We start from the raw sequence: 20,298 nt of genomic DNA on the forward strand, positions 1-20,298 counted from the left end.
ATTTTATCTATTTTTATGTTCTCCTAAATTCTCTTTTTCACTCTACCTGGCTAGATCTGTTGTCAGTCCCTCTCCATTTCTCTCTCTCTCCCCACACTCTCTGTGTGTCTCCCTAGCTCGTTGCCCATCTCATTTCTGTTCCTATGTTCCTGCTCTTGTTTCCACATATGCATCCTGTGACTGGCCTACCAGCAGCGCTTTTGGCGTTTTCAATGCATACTGTACTGTTCCCTGTCCTGCTAATGATTTGAAAAAGGGGAGGGGGCAAGCTACAAACTATTTACTTCCATTAATCTCCATAATTTTCATGAACATTCTACAAAGTTACACAGAAGAAATGAAATGCACTTGGCAGGAATCTAAAGTGAAAATTGTTCATGATGGAATACATACCTGAACTCAAAAGTCACATGAGGCACTTGGAGGAGATTTGCTTGAACAAGAAATGCGTCCCCTTGGTTTTATATTTCCAGTAAAATATTTACTACTCAAACCAGTCTCTCTCTCTCTCTAGAGAGAGAAACTTAATAGAAAAGTGATCCCAGGAAAAAAAGAATGAAACACACAAAACCCCATTCTATAGCATGGAATTCATGAGGTTGCACTTGTGTGGCATAAACGGTGTGCCCTCTGATTATCAAAGATAGGATATTGAGGTTTGGAACTATTGAGGACAAAATATCAAAACCAAAACATTGAAAAGAAAGTAAGTAATTTTTTTGATACCTGATGTTATATGTATTTTCAAGTTACATAGATGTGGAGTTAGGAATGGTAAATCTATACTTCCTCTATATGCGCTCACCTTTTGATATTTTGGTCTTCGATATCCATGATATTCCTGTAGCACAGTATTCATATCTTCGCCATTCAGTAGTACAATCAGCACAAACCTTATGATCTTTCATCACTGCTCCTGCTGATATTCACTTTATCCTTTTGCTGATTCAGTTGGAGTTGGTATTTAGTTTGAGGGTTGTGGTCAGGGTTAGAGTAAATATAATATAAGTGGTATGAGTGAACACAATTAAAAAGAATCAAGCAAGGCCAAGCAATCAACCTCAAAAGATTTGTTTTAATTAAACCTAGCTCTTAGAAATTGGTGGAAGCCCCTCATGTTAAACAGTTAACCGTACGCATTATTAAATGTGTGTATTAAATATTTTGTTAGAAACCAGTTCACAAATTAGGAAAACCCTAACTACAAGCTCAAGTAATTTACTAAACTTATGTGAAAGATATGCAGTTAATATTAGCCACAACTGGAGGTTTAAAAGTATAAGATCATTGGAAAAGTTTGTCTGAATGTATATGTCCACAAGGTTCCAGGTCGGCGTCGGAAGCACCTGGTAATGATTTATACCTACGAAATACGTTTGGACCCCCTTAGACTTATAGATGACTGGTCTGTCTGGCTCCTCACATCCAGGCTGTGATTGAGCTAGGCTGGCCATGCCTGCTAGTAGGTGGCACTAAACTTCCGCTGTCTCTGCATTGAGTCTCCGGATGGACTATTTCACCCGCATGAGGTGTTCTTCCTTAGCATTGTTCTTCACTGCATGGATGGATTCGTGCAGTGTTGCATTTTTGATTGTTTACAACAAAAATAATTAGTTGAAGCACCAAAGTTGCCAGGGCAGCATTTTTGACTTCAGGGATTTAGGCCCGCTCTGCGAGTAACTGGCTTTGGGCCTAAGCAGGGATGGGACAACAGCCTTTTCCCTCTAGTGTTAGCACAAAGCAGATTGAGACTGAGGACAAATGCTCCCTTCAGTGGAACTTGCTACTGTTCTTCTGTGGCTGTGGTTTGTTAATGGTTGCTCTATTGCTGATTGCAAGTGGTTGTTTAGATCTCATGGACCTGCAATCATAGAAGTGTCAATTAGTGTTAGATATAAGAAGAAGAATATGTTGCTTTCTCTCATCAAATAAATGTACAATGCTCTGTCATCGGAATGGATTTTTTTGTGTTTTACCATAAGTATAGTGGCCAGGTATGCAGCAATTGGCCATAAACTCTTCAGCCTCTCTTACTTCTCCCCTTACAGTTTTCAATAGTTCCACCACTAACCGTAACTCTTCCCCAAGAAAAACATGGGATATTGACCTCTTAGAACATAAATCACTTCTTAATATATGTAGACACGATTCCTCCAAACTCTGGATAACTATCCTTCAAACAGGGAAACCATCTGCCACAGAATTTAAACTTTGACCTTAGATCTGGAGACTCTTTTCTTTAAAATACTAAGGTGCCGATTACGATCTGGCAAAAACCGGGTACGAACCGTCGGTCGGAGCGTTTTCTCCGTCCGACTCGTACCCGGTCGTAAAACTTCACAAACATGGAATTACGATTCGCATGGAAACACCATTTCCGTACGAATCGTAAAAAACACCGACCGACAAAAATATACATACGAATGTGCTCCGGGAATGCTGCGACGTGACGTCGGGACGCTGTCAGGCAGCGTTTCACGACCCAGGAACCACGATTCGAACTGACAGCAGTCCGGACGGCAATATTTTCACGGCACCAAAAAAGTGCCGGAAAAGTGAAGTACGTCGCGAAACGACCAGAGTAGGTGGCCCGGTACGCGCCGTACCCCCCCCAGCCCCCGTACGTTCGAGTCGTACCCCCCCAGCCCCCGTACGTTCGAGTCGTACCCCCTCAGCCCCCGTACGTTCGACTCATACCCCCCCAGCTCCCATACGTTCGACTCGTACCCCCACCCGTGTATGTACACCCGTGTACGTGTCGAACCCCCCCGTGTATGTACACCCGTGTACGTTCGACTCGTACCCCCACCCGTGTATGTACACCCGTGTACGTGTCGAACCCCCCCGTGTATGTACACCCGTGTACGTTCGACTCGTACCCCCACCCGTGTATGTACACCCGTGTACGTGTCGAACCCCCCCGTGTATGTTCGACTCGTACCCCCACCCGTGTATGTACACCCGTGTACGTGTCGAACCCCCCGTGTATGTACACCCGTGTACGTTCGACTCGTACCCCCACCCGTGTATGTACACCCGTGTACGTGTCGAACCCCCCGTGTATGTACACCTGTGTACGTTCGACTCGTACCCCCACCCGTGTATGTACACCCGTGTACGTGTCGAACCCCCGTGTATGTTCGACTCGTACCCCCACCCGTGTATGTACACCCGTGTACGTGTCGAACCCCCCCGTGTATGTACACCCGTGTACGTTCGACTCGTACCCCCACCCGTGTATGTACACCCGCGTACGTGTCAAACCCCCCCGTGTATGTACACCCGTGTACGTTCGACTCGTACCCCCACCCGTGTATGTGCACCCATGTACGTGTCGAACCCCCCGTGTATGTACACCCGTGTACGTTCGACTCGTACCCCCACCCGTGTATGTACGGTGCGTACCCCCAGCGCTGGGGGTACGCACCGTACATACACGGGTGGGGGTACGACTCGAACGTACACGGGTGTACATACACGGGGGGTTCGACACGTACATGGGTGTACATACACGGGGGGGGGGTACGAATCGAACGTTCGACACGTACCCCCCCAGCCCCCGTACGTTCGACTCGTACCCCCCCAGCTCCCGTACGTTCGACTCGTACCCCCACCCGTGTATGTACACCCGTGTACGTGTCGAACCCCCCCGTGTATGTACACCCGTGTACGTTCGACTCGTACCCCCACCCGTGTATGTACACCCGTGTACGTGTCGAACCCCCCCGTGTATGTACACCCATGTACGTTCGACTCGTACCCCCACCCGTGTATGTACACCCGTGTACGTGTCGAGCCCCCCGTGTATGTTCGACTCGTACCCCCACCCGTGTATGTACACCTGTGTACGTGTCGAACCCCCGTGTATGTACACCCGTGTACGTTCGACTCGTACCCCCACCCGTGTATGTACACCCGTGTACGTGTCGAACCCCCCTGTGTATGTACACCCGTGTACGTTCGACTCGTACCCCCACCCGTGTATGTACACCCGTGTACGTGTCGAACCCCCCTGTGTATGTTCGACTCGTACCCCCACCTGTGTATGTACACCCGTGTACGTGTCGAACCCCCCGTGTATGTACACCCGTGTACGTTCGACTCGTACCCCCACCCGTGTATGTACACCCGCGTACGTGTCGAACCCCCCCGTGTATGTACACCCGTGTACGTTCGACTCGTACCCCCACCCGTGTATGTGCACCCATGTACGTGTCGAACCCCCCGTGTATGTACACCCGTGTACGTTCGACTCGTACCCCCACCCGGGTATGTACGGTGCGTACCCCCAGCGCTGGGGGTACGCACCGTTCATACACGGGTGGGGGTACGACTCGAACGTACACGGGTGTACATACACGGGGGTTCGACACGTACATGGGTGTACATACACGGGGGGGGTACGAGTCGAACGTACACGGGTGTACATACACGGGGGGGTTCGACACGTACACGGGTGTACATACACGGGTGGGGGTACGAATCGAACGTTCGACACGTACACGGGTGTACATACACGGGGGGGTTCGACACGTACATGGGTGTACATACACGGGGGTTCGACACGTACACAGGTGTACATACACGGGGGTATGACTCGAACGTACGGGGGCTGGGGGGGGCGGCGCGTACGTACGGGGGCTGGGGGGGGCGGCGCGTACATACGGGGGCTGGGGGGGGTCGGCGCGTACGTACGGGGGCTGGGGGGGCGGCACGTATGCAGGCACATGTCTCCGTGGTTGCTATGGGAGTTCGGTGCGGACGGTGTTTTTTCCATACGGTTGTAACATCGGACGCACGGGATGGATCGTAATTCCTCGGTCGGACTTCACTTTTCACATTTGTACGGTAAATCGTCCGTGGACGTGTCGGACACATTTTCCGACCCGAGGACGTGTGGGGAATACTTCCCAATGCGATTCGTATGGACTTTTTACCATGCGAATCGTAATTGGCAGTTTGTACGGCACTTGTGCGATTCGTACGGTAAAAAGACCGGATACGAGTCGTACGGGGAATTTTTTTACCGGATCGTGATCGGCACCTAGGTGTTCCTTCATGTCAGGACAAATTCTGCACAACCATAGAATTATTTTTACCCAATTCAAAAATGTTTCATCTCTAGCTCTGGGACAATCTTCCCCATCACCAAGTAACGTCTTCCTTTGTCATTGGAGAAATCACCCTCACATCAGGACTCTATTTATCCAACATTGTCTTCAAGCTGAGCAGACATATCTGCCATCATAGCATTACTTCTTTCCTGACCCAATGATAAATCTTCCCAGACCAATGCAGCTTACACCCCATTCCTAGAAGATATGTTCCACATTCACAACTTATTGCTTCTCCTATCCTCATACAGAACCTCGAAAATTCCAGGAGAAACCTTTGCTATAACTAGGAAACTCTGTCTTTGACATAATGCAACAACTTCCACCATATAGTAAGAGTCATATCCACAGGAGGCAATTTTGCCATATTTGGGACACCTTTTATACAGCCTCTGAAGCCACATCCCCCTATCCCACATCCTCTCCAACCCCAGAAGACACTTTATACAGTCCAAGGAAAATACATCCCCTACCTCTAGAAACATCATAGACAATCCACCAGAGCTATTTTATTCAAACTCTGGTGACATCTTCACAGTATGTAGGGAAACTTGTTCTCAGTACCAGGAGACTTTGGCGCCAACTGCAATCTTCCACACCCTTACGGAACTTTTGCCGAATCTAATACTGTCACTACCACAGTGTTAAGAAACAGTTTACTCAACTCCTTCTGACACCTTCCATGAACCCCTTAGTTCCCCCTCCACTAATTCTTATGGATATGACCTCAAGCGGCAGTCAATCTCTTGTGAAATACAATATCAAATAAAATAACTTTAAACTTTGAGATAAGAGTAAACAATCGCAGGTATTCATGGAATAAACACAGACAAAACCCTTGCAACACTACCTCTCGTATGCCCATGTGTATCTCCCCTATATCCTCTCCAATCCCTCATCGCTGTTTCTTTTTTATAATCCAGGTTTGTTTTATGCCCCTGGATCTTTTACACTGCAGCTCTTGCCCCAACTTTTGTGCCTTATTAGGTTTTTCTACTTATTTGAACCTTACCCCTGTTTTCCCTAGTCGTGTGGCTCTCTATTCATATGTCTCTTACCCTGACTCTCATTCTCCCCTGTGCCATGTTTCCGCACCGTGTCGTTGTGATCCACACATTGTCACTCTTGGATTTGCAGGCTTAGTGCACGTTGACAGCTCTTCTACCTAGTATCGGCCCTTCTGCCTCACTTCCAGCTCCTGCCCTTTCTGGAGTCTCACAGCATATCTAGGTGTCTCACACCCCATTCTTCTCTCCTTCAGGCTCAGCTCCTTTCGGCAGTCACTCTACAGCAGATTTTGATGATGGGTTTTTGCGCAGGAAACAACGGAGGAACCGGACAACTTTCACCCTTCAGCAGGTGAGCTCTTATATTGTATTTTCAAGGTTTGCAGAAGTGGAGTTAAGAATAATAAATCTATGCTTACTTATAAAAACTTATTAAATTAAAAATTATTATTGCAATCTTGTGACAACCATGTTTCTGTGTCACCATATTTTCTTTTTTTCTGTTCTTTTTGTAGCATGTGCTTGCAATAAAAAAACATAAACATTGCACTAGCGTGTCAAGGTCAGATTTATTGGCTTTGCCAGTGCTTGTTCGTGTTATGTCTCATTTTCAGTGACCTGTACATTTGCTCTTTCTGATGAATCGATGCAATCATTCACTGTTTTATACTTAATGACACTATGGGGCCGCATCGTAATCAGCCCCTCGGTTAACTTTCTGACCCCCACATTACAATGTTGGCAGTCTGAAACTAAACTGGCCGGTCATTCCGGCTGCCTTCCGACTGGCTCAAGGAGTCCGCCGGCTAGTTGGAACCGGCTCGTAATCCCAAAGGTTGGTGGCCAAAGGGGCACCTTTGGTGCCCCCTGTTGATAACTGCACCCAGTGAGGTGCCTGCCACAGGGTGCAGGGATACACAGCATCTCCCATTCCCCCTATGGGAGCATGTATTATGGCCGTTTTATGGCCATAATGCATGCTCCCTTAGGGAAATGTAGGAATGCGACCGAACAGTGTTCGGTCTCGGTCGCATACTAATTAGGCGGTCGGGACTGTCGACCAGAGGTCAGTCGGTCCCAGGACTGAGACGGTATCGCCGCCCGACATCGTAAATAGGCCCGAAGTGTGAATTTATGTGCTGTGTGAAACATATCAAAAAGTGCCTGAGGTAGAGGGAGGTTACGTAACTGTTTTCAATTTGACCTAATGTTGGCGTTGTATAATGGCTAAACTAGTGAAAAGAAAACTTCTCATTGTCCGTAGACAATAATGGCCCTGAAAAGTCTCAATGGTTTGCAGTGACGAGGGGCTCATTCTCCTAAGCCACGTCAATTGTTGTAGCGGTACACAAATGCGAACAAAATAAGTTATAACACAATATTCTTGTGACTTACTTGCATTATACGAGGCACCCCAGTCTCGAATGCAAAGCGACGAACACAGACCCAGTATGAGTGTGTAACAAAGTCCACTCCCGTCTTTCATAAACAAATAAAAGTCGGTTACTCATGACTAACAAAAGACTGGCCTAGCGCTTAGATGCGCGCTATGAATGAATGTTCTGTAAGGCGCCTAATCTGGCTGTGCCTGTTTAGGTTCTTATCCATTTCTACCCTTGTCTGCAGGTATCTATATATTTTGCCAGTACCTGTCTCTGTCTGCACGTGTGAATGTGTGTCTGTATATTGTACTTGAGTATGTCTGTAGTGCACCCGCGTCGACTTGTTTGCTCTTGTCTGTATTTATGTGCAGTCTCAAGCCTGTATCTGTCTGTGCCTGTGTCTTTCTGTACCTTCATGCCTGTACGCCTTTAAGTATATCTGCGCTTGACTGCACTATGTGTATTCTGAGCGATTTTTTTTCCTTTGGTCTTGTCCGACAAACGCATTTAAAAAGTAAATGCAAAAAAAGAACTGATTAAATCTTTCAGAGAACATCTATATTAACTGGCGTGAAAATGATGTAAAACCTTCACCAACCCCTCCTTTGCCCCTCCTTCGTCGCACGGTCCCCGCCTCAGCGCCCCGTACGTTTGCGCCCCTAGGAGGTTGTACACGGATATTTAGCCCCTCCGCGCCCCCTCCCGCCCTCAGTCTGCTGCGCGCGGCGCGGCTCCCCGGGCCTGGCGGCTGCTGGTGGCTCTTGGTGACGCGAGCCCATGAATATTGCATGTTATTGATATATAAATATTGCTCTGTTCTGCCCACAGCTGGAGGCCCTGGAGGCGGTGTTCGCCCAGACTCACTACCCAGATGTCTTCACGCGAGAGGAGCTGGCGATGAAGATCAGCCTGACGGAGGCCCGAGTGCAGGTACCCCGGGCTCTGCGCTGGGAAAGGGGCGGCGGGCGAGGGTGGGAGCGCTGTGTGTGTGGGAGGGGGGTTATCATGACCACGCCACTCGTACATACCAAGGGGCGTGTGAGCATAGCTTGAAAGTAATGGTCAAATAGTTGAGGGGGAGAGGGAGTCCAGAATACAGGCCACGGTGGATGGTTTCTTAAAACTTGGTTCTTCCAGTGCAGGGTGTGGTTGTCGGGTCTTTTAGTTCGAAACTATTGGCGCCCCGACACTCTTGCCGAGTAGCTGTGTGCTCCACAAATATGCTTCATTCATTCATTACACACAGTTGCCAGCGGTCCGTGTACGTAAGTGCGGTGGGTGGGGGGGGGGTGTGGGGGGGCGGTGGGATATATTGACAGATGACGGAATAGGAATTATTTATTTATTTAATGTTCCTCATTCTGTAGTCTGTCGACTTTCCATACGCACAGCACGACTGCGCTTACCTGCACGGACCGCCGCTGACTTGTCCCATCCCCATATGTTAGCCACAGTAAGAAACAACGCTTGTTTTCTGCTGTGACGTAACAAAAGCCAATCCAGAAGTTGGAGTTTACCTCCAGCAGCAAACTACAAGGCGGTGGAAGGAATGGTTGAATTAATCTCAGTCCATGGTCGGCTTTTGGCGCGGACGAGCTGGGACCAGGCCCAGGGTGCCAGTTTTCAGAGGGGTGCACGGAGCTGTCTGCATTCAAGTCCTGCAGACAGCAGCATCCTTTTTACTTGACTCCAGTGATTAAGACTAAACTGATTTTAATCCTTTTTATTTGCTGCAGGTGCTGTGTTACACACTATTATCCCCCTTCCTTCCCCTCCCATCTCAATCCCCTCTGACACACACCAACACCGCCATTTGCACCACCAACTTGGCCCTGGGGTGATCAAGCTAGGCTGTGAGTGAATCGGAATATTTGGGGGAGATGCTGAAAGATTGTGCTCAGAGGTCAGTTACTGCAATGACCCGCAAATACAAAATGGATGCCCTGCTACCTTATTTTATTCACCAGCTGCTATGAGGGGTGCAAGATTCTTTCCGCCCAGGGCACTATCCGGCCAAGGGTCTTGCCCAACTCTGTTCTAGTCATAGGTGATTGCTTAGGGCCGCATTCCCGACCATCGTTTCTCGCTTACTATGCCACTCTAGACAGAGACCTGCCGTATGCAAATTATTGTTGGTCCAGCTCCAATAGGAGCAGCACCGCTGGAATGATCAGGCCGCCCCACCTCCTGATAGGAATATAAGCAACCTCAGTCTGGTTTTAGCCTACTAAGGGTCTGTCCATGAGGACTAGTTTGTGTTCTGTGCCACAGTGTGAAAACACAGAACCCATGTCTAGTCATACCCACTAGAGCTTGCTGCTGTAGTCAATGTTTATTTCTGTGACTGTGTCTGTGACTAAAACAGCTGCATATACAAGATATATTGAGACATATTTAACCGATGCCACTCACAGCGCATGCAGGTGGTTCTCCATCACAAATCGACATTGGCGTGCCCAGAAATACATCTGGTTAGGCTGCTTTTTTGCTGATGATATGACATTAAGGCTTTAGCAATCCCACTGAGTAGGCCTTGTGCAGTCTGGCTGTCAATATACCAGTCATGCTGAGGAACGGTATTGCTGTTACTTTTAAGTAGGTGAAGCCTCCAAGCTAAGTAGTGGTATAGTGTGGCAGCCCTGTTTCCAAGTACAGTCGGCCTCTTACACAGCTGGGTTATAATCAATTTTTTGTTAAAATCTGCAGATTATGCAACCGATGATGGATTGTGCGGCAAGTCCATAATTGTGTGAAAAATGGCACTGCCATAAAATCACATAATTCTAGTGGCCCTGGAATTTGGTAACCAAGCATACTGCTGAGTTATTGAATTTATTGGTATAGGGCTACTACAAACTTGACAACCTGGACTCGCTAGTCAACGTCATGTCAGTGAGAGGTACTTCAACGCAGTGTATGTATCACATCTGCTCCAGTGCCCTTGATGACCAGCAATCTCTTCGTCAGACATGAACAGCAGTGACATGTGTGGCCCAACGAGCAGGACCCACACCCAGCAATGAATACTTAAGTTACCTGTCAGAGCCAACACAATGCGTTTCTGATTCTGAATCCCCTGTATTTCCTTCATCACAAGCCACTCTTTTCTCAGTTGCACTACTTCCTGATTGTGGCGCTCTAGTGAAAATAACCATACTCTGCAGAGTCCAAGGCCTGATTGTACTTTATGTGTAAACTCCTAATATAGGTTATGAAACAGGAGGTAAAGCAAGCTATATCACACTGGTTATGGATTGAGCTTAAAACAAGGTAGAAGAGCAACAGATTTGGGGGTGTTTCTCTCAGCGCACATCATCATCATCATCACCATCATCTCCTATGCTGATGGTACCCAGATAGTGGTCACTATCACTGCATTTCAGGCAATGCACGTGTGAGGTCAACCCCTGGATGAATGGCAACTGCCTTAAGATGAATGGAAACAAAACAGAGGTGCTCCAGTTTGGCAGGCAGGCCACTGCCTGGTCAGCATTCTGGTCGCCCGGGGAACTGGGTGCTCCTCCAATACCGGTCAGCTCCGCCAGGAATCTGGGAGTTATATGTAATAACAAACTTTCATTTCCTCTTGGATCAACCAAATTGCTTCAAATGTTGCGCGCCCATTAGGAAAGTCGTTCCACTCATTCCTGTGTCATCTCGTAAAATGGTCATGCAGACCATGATCTTATCTCAATTAGATTATAGCAACTCATTGAACTTTGGTGCTCCCCAATTTCTTTGCCAAAGGCTGTAGGTGGGACAAAATGCTGCTGCATGCACCGTTATAGACTTTACAGTATAATTCTGTTTCATACTTTGTGAAGACCTTGCACTGGTTACCTATACACAAGAGATCCATATTTACGGCAATATGAATGGTTCGCACAGTCCTGCACAAGGAACCCCCGAGATTTGTTAGAGAAAAATTCGCTCCACCTAAGGTCTGCAAACCTGTATAATGTATGTCTCCCTACAATCAGACTAACCAGACAAGGCGGGAGATCTCTTTCCTTCCTAGCAACTAAATTCTGGAACACCCTTCCCGAGAACATTAAAAGTACTGTACACCATCAACTATTTAGAAAAAGAATCAAAACCTGGCATTTCCATCAGAAACCTTTACACCAGATCTGGTCTTTTCTTTTCTTTCTGGTATCTAGAGGCAGACAGCAACAAGACACCTTAGGGTATAAGCGTGCTTCACAAATAAGAATGCCTTCAGGTGCTGGGTTGACTTCACAAGGAGGAATCAAAATGATGCATGATGTGAAGGGTGGTAATGAGGAACCAAATAAACCTAGTTTACGATCGACCGTAGAGAAGTGAGTAATAACTCTCTAAGAGAGCTAACCCAATCCCACAGAGCATAGTTAGTGATCACAATGCAGAATTCTCAATACAGTTTAAATTAGATGACATAAAAAAAATCATAATATTTGATCACCCACAGATATGGCAATTGGTGAACTGTATGTTGAGGTAGAGGCTGAAGGGGGCTACTCTTGAACTCAGGAAGTACCATGGAGAGCGACGATGAGGCAATATCGTTTAAATGAAAACCTTAGGTAACTTGGCATTTGTCAAGGGGAAGGCAGACTTTAGGAACTCAGGACACATAAGCTGAGCAGAGGGTACGAGGTCAGACCACAATCCCTGCCCCAGGAAGTATCCAAAGGTGACCACTTTAAAGTGTCTTATGAGTAGTGGACTCTAACTGGTGAGTGGAGAGGGGAGTACCTAAGTGAGTCTTGCAGCTGAAACAGTATTATTAGGCCGGCAATAAAGAAATGCTGTTCACGTACCCTTTATTCCATTTTCAATAACCTCTGTCTGTTTTTTGCATTGCTCAATACATGAGCTATTTTTTTCTGCCCCTATTCCTTAAACTGTGGTGCACACTTCTTCTGCTACAACCCCAGCTTTCACCACTAGACCCTGCTTCCTTCCAGTTGTGTTCACTTCTTCTGCCCCTGCTGCCACCCCACTGCCCCTCTTTTGTTAGTTATGCGCTTCCCATGCAGTACCTGCCCTCGCGCCCCTGTTCTGCTTCGTATCAGCTCTACTTCCAGCACACTGACTCTTGTTTCCTCTCAGTACTGCTCGCCCCAGTAGTCCAGGCCCATCTTCCTCATCCCTGCCCTCCTCCTTAGGCATCCTCACCCCCTGCGATCCCTGCTCCCATGCTCATATCCCTGATAAACCCGTAGTCCCCTGGATATAACGTGGGCCTGTCCCTCCGGTCCTTCTAGTGTAGGGGTCACAGAGGGGCAGGGTAGGAACTCTTGAATGGCCCCTACTCTATCTACACAGCCCAAGGCCATATATATCTGTTGAAGGATAAGGCAAATAAAAATTCTAGGGACACAATGCCTTATTTCCCATTTGAGGAGTGGGCGGTGGATCCTTTTACTTTTAGCTACTATGCTACCCTCGCCCACCTACGGCGCCCCTGCCGTCTCTTTCCTCACCCTTTCACAGTCATCCTCATCTCTTGCAGTTCCTGCTTTTAGCCCCTTAGGACTGCTCCCTTTTAGGTCATGTTCTTCTAGTCCTGCTTTGACACTTCTCCCATGCTACATATTAGCCCTGGTTCAGCACTCTACCTCACACTTCCTCTCATTGATGCCCAGCACTGAAGTCACTCAGGGGCATATTCATCAAAGAGTTGCGTCACCCTTGCGCCACGCAACAAGGCACAAGAGCCATGCAACTCTTAAGTTAGATTTATCAAGCCACCCTGAGTGGCTTCATAAATCTGGAGTAACGCAACGCAGCACAACTCGCTGTGTTGTGTTCCTCTGCCCCAGGGAGGTGTCAATGGGTGAAGCGCGGGTGCTCCCATCCATCGACTCATGGGTTTTGGCGCATTCCCAAATTTGCCATTACTAGTAGACCTAGGAATGCGTCAAAATGCTGCCCCTTCCCAGGTGAGGCATTAGGAGGAGAAATATGTTTATTTCCACTAGTTTCATTCTCTTTCTATGTGTGCTGCAGTGTGTGTGCTTCATTCTGCACTGCAGCTCACATATGGATGTGCCTTGCTTTCCGAATAAAGCTTTTTACTGATTGATTTATTGATTGATTGATAATAAATATACCCTCAGTGTTTAACAGAGCCAGTGATTGCAGGTGATGGGCACCGGCACTCTTTATTTGGGACTGGGACTTATTTTCCATCATCAGACTTTGATCTAGAAAAAGAAAACAACATTCAGAAAAGGGAGAAACAAGAAGGAATAGAAATATAGGAAAACAGTGACAAAGGAAGAATGGTGGGTGGATGAAAATAATCTGCAAACTTGACTTAAAGGGGCTGGAAGTGTAGGGTGGTTTCAAAAGAGAAGCATGAGGTGGAATCAAGATTAGGTAGCATGGGTTTTCAGTAACCCTGCCATTAGGATGTACCAGTGATGGGCTCCTAAGAATTCATTTTTTATTTTTATTTTACAAAATATGCACTCTATTACTGATGTCCTTCCTCTGCCTCTAGTCTGGCCTCAGTGCAGGCACTGCCCTCCTTCCTCTGTCTGACTTCCCGCCTCCTTCATGCTCATCCCTGCAGGCTATGCACTCCCCTTCACGTACCGCTCCCTAATGGCTCCTGCTTTTACCACTGTGCCACTTTCTTCCTATACGACTCTGCTCTCTCCATGCTTTGCCCTCTTCTTTACCCCCCTTGCCATGTCTCCCCCCCCAACGCTGAGTGCACTCCTGGCTGGAGGAGGCAGAGAGAGATACGATCTGTCACTTTCATGATGCACTTTAATAACATCAACATAATGTGGAATATTAGATTAGGTTGATTAATCGCTCATTCATAATTAACTAGTGATAATGTTCTACACTAATTTGTCCGCGTCTCTAAGGTCCTAAATTACATCAAAGCCAAGCATCAATTTCCAGCACTGGAGGAACAAACCTGAGCCCACTCCCCTCCTTCCACAACAAACAAACACAGCAGATCAAAGCCTTAAGGGTTAGGTACCTAAGAGATTTGGAAAATCTTGCATCTAGTGTTTTGGAATCGGAACATTAGGGCTTTGTCTAATTTAATGGTTGGTTTGGATATGAGACAGTCAGGGTTTTCAGAAATAGTTTAAGGGTTTTGAGGATAAGGTATTTTTGATGTTGAGAATCATAGATTTCGGTTTATAAAAATCTTAGTTTAAAGTTTAGGGCTAATTTAATGGGTTTGCGAAATCTACAATCTAGTAGTTTGAGGATCATTGATCTAGGAGTTTGAATATCATAGATTTGGGAGTATCAGGTAAAGGGATTAAGAGTTTTGGAGGCTAACATTTTGAAGGTCATGGATGTAAAGAAAAAGAGATCAAACATTTAGAGGTGTAGAGGCAGTGATTCAGAAATTCTGTTATGAGATTGAAAGACTTGGGGTATATGGAAACAAATATATATAGATAAAGTAATACGATATAGAGATATGTGGATCAGGGATTAAGATGTTTGTGGGTACTTAATACAAGTGTTTGAGTAAAAGATTAAGAGTCTGGAGTGAAACATTTATGCTTCAGGTGCTTTGGAATCTATTGTTGTGTGTCTTGGGCTATGGGAAATAAAGATGTTCTGGCCCAGAGTTTTGGGGGTGGGTAGTAATTGTTTTTGGGGTTGTAAATCTAAGAGTTTTGGTCTTATTTGTGGAACTGAATTTAAGGTTTAGGGGAAATGGGAGTCAAAGAGGTTGGGGTGTAGGTCAGAGATTTCAAATATTGGGATACAAAATGTAGGGGTTTGTAAATACAAGCTTTAGATATCAGAAATTTAGAAGGTCTGTGGCCGCTTTTTAGTGGATCTAGATTAGTAATTTGTCAATCACATTTTTTGTGGGTACTCGGTACAAGTTTATGTATTCAGTGATCAGATATCGAGATGTGGGATGCCTTTGGTGAAAAAGGACACCTTTTATAACAACAAGTATGTACATGTGGGCTCGTTTTCTTCTCGGTGTAGCTTTATATATGTTTTTCACGAATCATTCTACTCTGTGAGGTGGAAAGGACAACATTAATAAAATGTCATACCTCTGGTTGAATGCATAGCCAAATCATTGCTGATAAATAACAGTTTGGACTATGGTAAATGCGTATATTTTTTTCTTAAGAAGCCTACTTGTTTTCATTACCAAAAGAATCAATTTTGTATCAGTGTGTATTCAAATATTAAACTTGGCACATGATAATTACGCACACTGTGACACACTATGTGGTCTAATTAAATAATACACATCATAATATGCCTGTCCTTGCTGGATGATTTTCATGTACTTTGGGCCATAATGTATTAAATATAAGTTGTTCTTCTATTGATGCATAATTCCCATGGCCCTTGGTATCTAGCAATATGTTAAATTACTGTTATTGGATAACACCCTATCTAGCATAAGTGTGGCTTCACAGCACTATTGGCTTTTCGGGTTGCCAACATTTCCAAAGTTTTCTCCACAGAGAGGAGTCTGAATCAACCTCTCAGGGGAATGTTTGACGTTTCGCGCTCTAGAGTGCCTCTAAAAAGATTTTGCGTGGATTGCGGCAGGGCATTGGGTTCAGTTAGTGAATGGTCATCTGCAGCGTACTGAATGGCTGGGTAGCAATGTCTTATTTATTGAGCTCTGGATACATGTTTACACGCATGCGTGGAGTTCATTGATAAGGCATTTTGTGTTTACGTCATCATTTTGAAATATATGAATCTTGAAAATGAATCCTTTTATTTTGCTTCCTTTGGTCTTGACGTGCATTTGATGAGGGCAACTTGTGATACTCGTGATAGGCATCTATCCAGGTAGAACTGAACCTATGCATGCATTCACAGGTATGCTATGGTCCAGAAGGGAGCCATTTTGTAACGATTTATTTTCCATTCCATTCCAATAAACTTTATTTTGGTCGATGTGGACCATAAAAAGTACATGCATAAAAACAATTTACACAGATAAAAATACGTAACATAGACCAGTTTACACAAAAATAGGTACACAGATTGCAAATTTAGCAGCATTAAAATACATCGCAGTGATCACAGGGTGGGGGCTTCGGGGGTTCATGCCTTCAGCCCCTCAACCAGCTACCGTATTTCTTTTCAAAGGAGTGTACGTCAGAGTGGCATCTTGACACCCTCTTATTCAACATACATATTCATTCAATGGATTCTTTTTTGAAAGAGGTTACAAATGACGTCCACAGAACGAGGATTAATAATGAATTGGATGCAGAAACATGACCCTGTTTATGAATTAAACACCTAAAAGTCAAACGTTTCAAAAAGATAAACGGGTAAAAATTTCAGGCAAGAAGTTGCATGAACACATTTTGCACCTGAAGTAATATGGAGGTAAAATGGGTCAAAACATCTCCCTGGTACAAAACTGCCCAGGCAGAAAACCTACGACTTCAAAGTGCAATCTATTTAAATCGGTCACTGCAGTTTTGTTGCTGTAGAGCAGAGTTGAAGGAAGAACGTGATCAATCCTGGCAATTCTACTGCATGTAGGTCTTTGCTTTTGTTCTTTTTTTGTTCTTTTTAACATTTTATTCATCAGTTGTTTACATTTTATTCTTTCTTTTCATTTTCTCGTTCCTTTTATTTGTTGGTCACTTTGGTTGCATTTTTTTAACGGCGCAGTCTGGTTTCAGTTCTGCTTTCTGTGGTAAAGTCTAATCTGAGTTATGTTTTTTATCGCTTTGTGTGGTTAGGGCAACGTTTCGGTACTTTAGTCTGTATTGCCCCATGGTATGATTGTCCTATGCCATCATCAGTACTGAGTGATGATTGATTTTTGCTATGTTTGTTATTTTTTCATGTCCTCTCTTCTACAGTCGAGGTTGGGTTGTCTTTTTCATGTGGCAGCCTGACTGTGATGCATTTTCCTCAGTATTTTGTGATCTGGTTTGGGTTGGGCTTTCTATTGTAAACTCTGCTCTGATCTGTGCTTATGTTAAGTTTGATTCATGTTGTATTTTTCGTGTATGATTTACAGCGCATTCCACTTTTTGTTTTCCTCCATATGGCACACTCTGCTTTTGATTGTGTTTTTTCAGAGCACTCTTTGGATCACGTTATAAATACTATCCGTTTGTCTAATTTAAGTTTCATTTTCTGTGGCCCACCTTGTTTGGGTTGCACTTTTTATGGCGCTTAGGGTTGTGAGCTGTTTTTTCTGTGGCCCACTCTTGTTTGTAATGTTTTTCTTATGGGTCTCTCTGCTCTTCGGTTTGTTTTCTTGTGGAATGTCTGTTTTTCAATGTTCATGATTTTGAAGGAATTTCATCTGGAAACTGCGCAGCTATTAGAGGTAAGCTGGTAATATGTCCTTCCAGTTCCTATTATATTACAGTTTCATACTCGGGGTTTTTCTTGGACCTGCGGCACAGGACTGTGTAAGGATCTAATTGTAGGAAATAGAACCCCCCCCCCCCCCCGCACATGGTCCCCTTCTACCTCCCCCCTCCTTCTTTCTCCCCTGGGTCATATTAGCAGCGCTTAAGCCCAGTGACTGAGGACAGATAATGAGATTCTGGGGCAGTAAATTGGGCCTATTGTAAACAAATTATTCTCCCCTAATCGGATCAGGCGATGCTGATTATTAAATCTCAACATGACTCACTGGTCATAGGCGGGCAAATTAAAGTCAGATTATTATTTGCCAAGGAAAATTCTCTCTTGGTGGAGGTGGCCTTTTTTTGTCGCCTCCTGCTGCAAATTGAGATAAATGAGCCATTTGTGGGCCTTTGAGAGGAAAATGCTCATGAATTCTGCCTGGAAGGTGCAAGGGTGAGATAGGACCTGTGATGGGGGCTTTCCTATAACCCCCTTCGAGACTCTATTGTTGCCTATTATCCAAGAACACAAGGTAGGTGGTAGGCCTCAGAATGGAAGCGCGTGCGAATGAAGGCGGGGGTCCTAAGATTAATGTGGCGGGATCCCTCTCCCGCCAGCCCTAGCATAATGCAGGGCCCCACGGACCAGCAGCGCCTCCGACAGCGCCCTCTGTATGTAGGACATTTATTTAACATTTGTTATTGATTTTAACCAGAGCAGTCATTATTCTACTACAAGCCTTACTTCTAGTCGGCGAGGATGCCTTCCCGCTTGTTGGGCTGTGGTGGTGATTATCGAGAGTGATGTAGGGTTGTATTTAGGTATTCATTTATTTAGGTGTTTTATAGAGCTCTGTAGTGCCACCTTGCTGCCACCTCAGAGCATTCATTTGGCATGTTAGGCAAGGAATATTACGAAATTCCAGATTTTGTCTAATGCATAATAAAAAAATGTTCTTGAGGATGTTTTTGGTGACATTGGCACCCTTCCACCGGCTTTTCCTAATATTTTTGAATTCATCATTTTTATTTTACTACGTTCATTCAGTGAAGAAAGTATCATTCATCATGACAGTTTTGTTATTTTTCAGCGCCTGTTGTAAAGGTACTATTATTGAAAATGTGTTTTAATGATTTTTTGTTCATCTGAATTGCTTGTAGATCACTATGGAATGAGTGTGTTGTGTGTCTCTGTATGAGTGAATATGTGTGTGTGTGTAAGTTTATAGCTGCTCCCCTATCCAGTGTCATGAGGTACACCTTTTAGGCCTAGGTTATGACATCGTAGATCTAAACAGACCTAGTGTTAACATTGTATGTAGAGTGGGCTTGGGGTCCACCTCTTTCAGCCATTGGCTTGAAACTTTGTCAATCACATCTTGGCTCAGCCCAGTGAAGGATCCATCTATCACCTAATGCTCTTGGCTCTTTGGGTGCATCCTTCCACCTCCCTGTCTGTGCTTGCATAGCGCTGCATAAGAGTCTGCTTTACAGCTGCATCCCTTTCTATTCACTGACTCCCTCCCTTGTGTCTAGCTGTTATGTGCTAACGCTGTATGCTTTAGCACATTAAACCCAAACCTGTTGTCTTTGCCAATGCTTGTTATCCCAACAGTACTTCGCACGTTGCCGTGTACAGTTTTGCTTTTCCCATTTTAGCCAGGGTCCTAAATATCTCTGCCCACAAATTGCTGTAGGTTAAAACCCCATGGGGACAATTGGCGTCTATGAAATTCTCTTTTGCAAAGTGAGACTTTGGTTTATAGTGTGCGCATTAATAAGTTAGACACATTTCCTTCTTAAATCGGTGCATCTTATAGTCGTTTTAGTAGAAAAGACTGAACCCTTTTTACTGTGTTTGTGATGTGCACAGGCTCTTCGCACCTGTGTACTATAGCTGATAAATGGCTTCATGTCTTAGGGTCATCTTTGTCAGTTCAAGCTTTCTATCCACACGCGTTCGCACCTGGGTTGCACAGTTTTTCAATCCAATCTAAAGACAGAACTACAAGTCCCAGAAGGCATAGTGCTATTAGCAACAAAAAAGTAGAGGTGCAGTAGACACCCAGAACATCACTCAACTAGTAGTTATGAGTAGCTATGGAATAAAGTGAAAATGTCTAAAACATTTCAGACATAGGTTCTGAAAAAACGGCTATGAAAAGTCAAAAGGATATATGACTGTTAACAAACCACTCACAAACTATGCAATTCTGCACCACTGTTCGTCAGACTTAACATACATAAAGTTTACCCTAGGTTAAGACTTGAAATGTTTTGTGATGGTTATTTCAAGCTTTGGTAAATGAAGGGACTTGCCACTACTCAATGGAAACACACACACACACACACACACCACACACCCCCCCCCCCCACCCCACCCCACCCCAAGAGATCTTATCACATTTTGTTTCAATAAATGGCAGTTCACTACTAGTTCCCGATGGTTCTATCCTATATA

At 45.2% G+C, this 20,298-nt stretch overlaps 1 protein-coding gene across 1 annotated transcript in view; it reads left to right on the forward strand.

Moving 5' to 3' along the window:
• DRGX (dorsal root ganglia homeobox) overlaps positions 1-20,298 on the forward strand; it is a 111,402-nt gene that overhangs the window by 47,757 nt on the left and 43,347 nt on the right. Inside the window, exons 3-4 of the mRNA XM_085615160.1 lie at positions 6,376-6,473; positions 8,332-8,433. Coding sequence (XP_085471286.1) covers positions 6,376-6,473; positions 8,332-8,433 — 200 coding nt within the window. The remainder of the gene's footprint in view (positions 1-6,375; positions 6,474-8,331; positions 8,434-20,298) is intronic.

Source organism: Triturus cristatus, chromosome 1_2 (genome assembly GCF_964204655.1).
Source record: "Triturus cristatus chromosome 1_2, aTriCri1.1, whole genome shotgun sequence".
NCBI lineage: Eukaryota > Metazoa > Chordata > Amphibia > Caudata > Salamandridae > Triturus > Triturus cristatus.